Genomic DNA, 5,069 nt, shown 5'->3' with positions numbered 1-5,069 from the left:
AAAAAAAAAAACAAAAAAAAAAAACAAAACGGCAAAGCCAATAACTGAGGTGCTACAGTTGAGATAGGAATATTAGTTCTCTTGAAATAATTGCCATATAAAAAAGCGCATAAGAAATGCAAAGAAAGGAAACAGTACGTAAAGAATTCAAATCCTGATGTATTGTATAACATCTCTGATTCTAATAATAATTAAAGTAATTTATGCCATCATATTCATTTTCCAATTTCTCATACTTACCTAAGTTTCGTTTCGGACGGTTTTCTTATTATTTTTAGAGCAAAAGTTTCTTGAATAAAAAATTTTTGTACAAAAAAATGATTTAGAAAACAATAAGAAAGCTGTTCCAGATGAAATCCTAAAGAAAAATTAGGCACCAAAAGAAAATCACAATGAACATTTTTTTATATTCTCATGAACTTTTTTTTCTTAATTTCTTCAAAATAAAATTGCACATGAGATATGTTAAGATTCTTGGGGTGGAAAGAAGCTTTCTTGAGCTTCTTGGAAGAGAAGAGGATAGAGAGAGGGAAGGGGAGTAGGAGAAAATAAAAAATTGAAATTTTATTGCTGAACCATATCTCTTATTACAGTCTATAGTGTCAATATATAGACACTAATGGCTACATCAGTGGCAATATAAGTCATACAAGAAACTAAAGAAAAGAACACCTAAAAGCTAAGAGAAAAATACATAAATAGAAATAAGTTGAATCACACAAAAAACTCTAATAATCTCTACCTTGATCCAACTTCTACCAATTGACACAAAACTCCTGCGAATCGAATCATTCATCTCCTGAATTTGCTACGAGGACCAAGTTAATGTCACCGTTGAGTTAAACACCGTATTACATTTTTTCCAAATTTCTCTTTATTTGAACAATTCTTCTTTTGAGAATGTTCATCTTTTGTATGGGAAAAACATGTGGTCACTACAGGAAAAACGTTGATTTCCAGGCGAATAATAAATCCATCAAAGGGTTTTCGAGTTAATGTTTTTTCGTAAGTTTGTGTCTGGCGGATGTTTTGACGATTCTGACGAACTTTTTTAGACGGAGTTTCCGTTCCTTTTTTTCTGTTGGCTTTATTTACGGGCGGATTTCCCGACAGAAATTAATCTATTTTTTTGGAAAAATGACAGATTAATATATATTTTAGAAATTATTATTTGTTAATTAAAATATAGATATTGCGATAAATAAAAGGTAATTTAAATAAAATAGTTTAATAACGATTGCTGGAAATTAAATATAATAATTTTCTTTGAGGTCTAAAAAACCTGCAAGCTTTTAAATATAGTAAATTATTTGATTTTTGTTATATAAGTTAATTACTTTTAAATAGCAATATAAAACTCAGCTTTTAAATATTTGTATGATAAAATATATATTGAAATAGATTAATTATTAATTTTAAATTAATATTAAATATATTAAATATTTAACAATTTGATCTTTTTATTAATATGAAAAAAACAACTCATAGCTTTATTCATGTTGTGTAGTGGCGTAGCATGGTGGTTTGGTGGATAGTGGGTTTGCTATAAAGGGTGGGGATTCGAACCCAGCTAGGCGCAAGTGTTGCGGGCGGGTCATGGAGTGGGCAGCAAGTCGCAGTTGAGCTAGGCAGGTCGCTGGGCAGTGGGTCACGGGCCCCGCACAGCAAGTGGTGGGCATCGGGTCACGAGTGAGCTAGCTCTAGGGCGGGTGAGCCTAGCTAGGCTAGACGGGGCGCTTCAGCGGGATCAGGTTTTATTTTTTTCTTTTTTCTTTTTCCGACTGTTTTACTTCGGTAGCACTTTTTCTACGTGCATTTTACCGACGTAAATATTTTTGCAGGAAATCCGCCGGAAATACTAATTTCCAGCGGATTTTGGTCATTTTTCGACGAAAAATAGCTCATGGAAATTGACATTTTTCATGTAGTGCTTATTGCTCAATCTCTCTTTTCTAACTTCTTGGGAGAGAGGAGGATAAGGAGAGGGAAGTGGAGTAGGAGAAAACCGACATGAAATTTGATTGCTTAACTATATATCTCCTACTACAGCTTATAATATCTATATATAAACACAAATGGCAACATTAATGGCAATATAAGCCATACAAAAAACTAAAGAAAAGAACACCTAAAAATTAACAGAAAAGCACACAAATAGAAAGAAGTTGGATCACATAAAAAATTCTAACAAGATATGTAGAACAAAAAGAGCTGGCAAACGATCATTCCGTATCATCATCAAAGTCCTGAGTAGTTGGAGTAATAAGGAAAATGTGAATGAAGGGCATCACACAACTATTAGGAATTATGGCATTTTCCAACAGCTTAGAAAGCTCTGCATCGTTCCTCACAGCAAGCTGGATGTGCGTAGGATCTATCCTCGTCTTCTTATTATCCTTTGCTGCATTTCCAGCCAGCTCTAAAATCTGCTTAAATTTTGTTGTAGGGGTGACAATGAATTAGATACAGAAGATTCAAAGTAAACAAAGGCTTTGTTTGGGGCAGCTTTTTTAATGCTTAATTTTAAAAATTAACTTTTCAGTACAAAAAATTCTTTGTAGATCCTAAAAATTTTTGTACTTAAATTTTTTTTAAAAAAATAGTAATAAAGCCGTCCCAAACAAAGCCGAAGCCATATTGGTTTTGCTTTGAGTTGAAGTAAATTGATTTTTTAAAAGAATAATAGGCAAGTTTTGAGCATTCAATTAATCAAGAGGAGAAATAAATTAATTATGATTTGATTACTTATTAAGATAATTAAATTTTTATATTAATTAATTTTATTATGGAAATTTTTCGATTTGTATATTTGCTCATTTATCTATTAATTTTATTTTAAGACTAATAGAATAAATTATACTTATTTAAAATAAATTTGGGTAAAAAGTTTATTTAATTAAAAGAAAAAATGTGTCAGCAAAAGCATATATCTTGATATATTTTGAATTCATTTGAGATTATTTTTCTAAGATTTATCATTAATTACATGCATTATTGTTACTCCTAAATTAATTAGATAATGAATTTAGTAAAAATGTATGATGAATGGATAATAATTTAATTGTATTTGTCTAAATATTTTAATTATATTATCTAATAATTTAAGTGAATTGAGAGATAATATGTGACATGAAAATAATCTCTTACTACATAAAATATATTATAATATAATGATATTCTTTTTTCAATTAAAATTTAATTAGATCTTTTTTCTAAATTTTCCCAAATTAAAGATAACTAAAACTTTCATATTATATTTATACTCCAAAAATATTAAACATAAATTTAGAAGGTCAAACTCTGAAACAGGTTGGAAGAATTAAGATAGACCTCAGCGGCAAGGTACTCCAAGACGGCGGCGAGGTAGACCGGAGCGCCGGCGCCGATTCGATCGGCGTACTTTCCGGTCTTGAGGAAGCGGGCGATTCTGCCGACCGGGAAACGAAGACCGGCCTTGCTGCTCCGTGACTTCTTAACCTTCTTATCAGAATTCGATGAATTTGTCTCCTTTCTTCCACTAGCCCTTCCCCTCCCCCTTCCTCTTCCTCTTCCGGCCATTGATATCACTGCGAGCTTAAGTAATACGATTAGAAGAAGACAGGTTACTGAATCAACAGGGCTTGCCTCTTCTTCCTTTATAGGGTTGAATTTTTGAAGGCAGATTGCTGGAGAAGCTATTGGGAGGGGAGTGGGGACCACAAGGTTTTGTCAGTCATCGGGCGGGCTGCAGCTGATTGGTTCAATACGGACGGCTGAGCTGTTCTTTTAATAAAATCCGAATTAGCATAGATTAATTATTATTATTATTATTTTGGGGAAAGACTAATTATGTTTTAGTTAGAATGAGTTTTAAATTCATTATATATATACTACTTATTTTGAAATAAATTTATTGATTTTAAAATTTATGTCGTTGGGTTCAAAATTATTCATGGTCAATATGTTGACACTGCTTAGTTTAGGATAACTTTTGTTCTGCTTCTCAAAACAGTGTTTTAGTAACATGTTCTAATTTAATAATTTTTTTTACTAGAAAGCTGATTTAGAAAGCAACAAAAAGTTGCCCCAAACAAAGCCTTAGATTTCGGTTGAGACACCTTTCTTAGTAATTTTTAAAACAAAATTTTAATACAAAGATTTTTGGAACTTGAAATTTTTATACTAAAAAAATAATTTAAAAAATATTAAAAAAAAACTATCTCAAATAAAGCCTTAATCCGACTATCGCGTCTTAGAGGATTGTAGCAAGAGAACAATGTGAGGGAAACAACAAATATGAGGAGAAAGAAATAAGCTAAGATATCACTAAAAACAGTAGATCTAACGTATAATAACATAACATCAGTGACGTTATTCTCAACTAGAGTAAGTTTTTCACGATGCCGCCTGCTCTGCTAGGGTTAGGTTTCCGCCGCCGCTTCTTCTTCCTCGTCGGTGAGAGCTTCTGTCCCTTTTAATCGTTAGATTTTTCTTGTGTTTGTGTATGGCGTCTTCTCGGTTGCGGGATCCTGGTTTTTTGGGTGGGGTTGCGGCCCCTCTTTCATTCAAGGATGCGGTTTCTGGTATCTCTTTTTCTGCTTACTCGGCCTGATCTAAATTTTTCTTCTCATCGTGGATTGCCGGCTTTGTTAATTTCTGAAGAGGAGATTCGGGCGCTTGCGAAGCCATTTGAATTTTCGTTGGTTGGTCGTTTTCCGGGGCGGAGGCCGTCGGTCGACGCCATCCGTAAATTTTGCTTCAATTTAAAGCTGATTGGGGATTTCTCAGTCACCGTTTTCAATCACCGAAATGTTTTGATTTAACTGGTGAATGATTTTGATTATTGCAGAATATTTTCATATAGATCTTATTTTGTTCAAAATTGCTATATGAAAGTGGTAAAATGGTCTCCCCATTTGGATGTTGAAGTAGATTCGCCGGTTGTGCCAATTTGGGTGTCTTTCCCTCTTCTTAGGCCTCATTTATTTTCTCCTAGAATTCTTTTTGGTTTAGGTTCTATCTTCGGTAGACATCTCAAATAAGATTTGGCGACAGCGTCTGGTTCTCGCCCGTCCATTGCTCGCATTCTA

At 33.2% G+C, this 5,069-nt stretch overlaps 1 protein-coding gene across 1 annotated transcript; it reads right to left on the bottom strand.

The window, feature by feature from the left end:
* Positions 1-2,046: 2,046 nt before the first annotated feature.
* On the bottom strand, positions 2,047-3,567 carry LOC110114399 (histone H2A-beta, sperm). The gene is made up of 2 exons (XM_020847261.2): positions 3,331-3,567; positions 2,047-2,426 (listed from the first exon to the last, which is right to left on the bottom strand). The coding sequence occupies exons 1-2, from the start codon at positions 3,556-3,558 to the stop codon at positions 2,223-2,225; spliced, it is 432 nt and encodes a 143-aa protein (XP_020702920.2). The 5' UTR covers positions 3,559-3,567; the 3' UTR covers positions 2,047-2,222.
* Between the last annotated feature and the right edge of the window lie 1,502 nt (positions 3,568-5,069).

Source organism: Dendrobium catenatum, unplaced genomic scaffold (genome assembly GCF_001605985.2).
Source record: "Dendrobium catenatum unplaced genomic scaffold, ASM160598v2 fragScaff_scaffold_286, whole genome shotgun sequence".
Taxonomy (NCBI): domain Eukaryota; kingdom Viridiplantae; phylum Streptophyta; class Magnoliopsida; order Asparagales; family Orchidaceae; genus Dendrobium; species Dendrobium catenatum.
Note: the sequence above shows the minus strand (reverse complement) of the source record. Positions and strands in the feature narration are given on the sequence as shown.

Coding starts and splice junctions, on each gene's coding strand:
- LOC110114399 (XM_020847261.2), bottom strand. CDS start 3,558: ATGGCCGGAAGAGGAAGAGGAAGGGGGAGGGGAAGGGCTAGTGGAAGA. Junction 2,427..3,330: donor TGGAGTACCTTGCCGCTGAG/GTCTATCTTAAT, acceptor AAATTTAAGCAG/ATTTTAGAGCTGGCTGGAAA.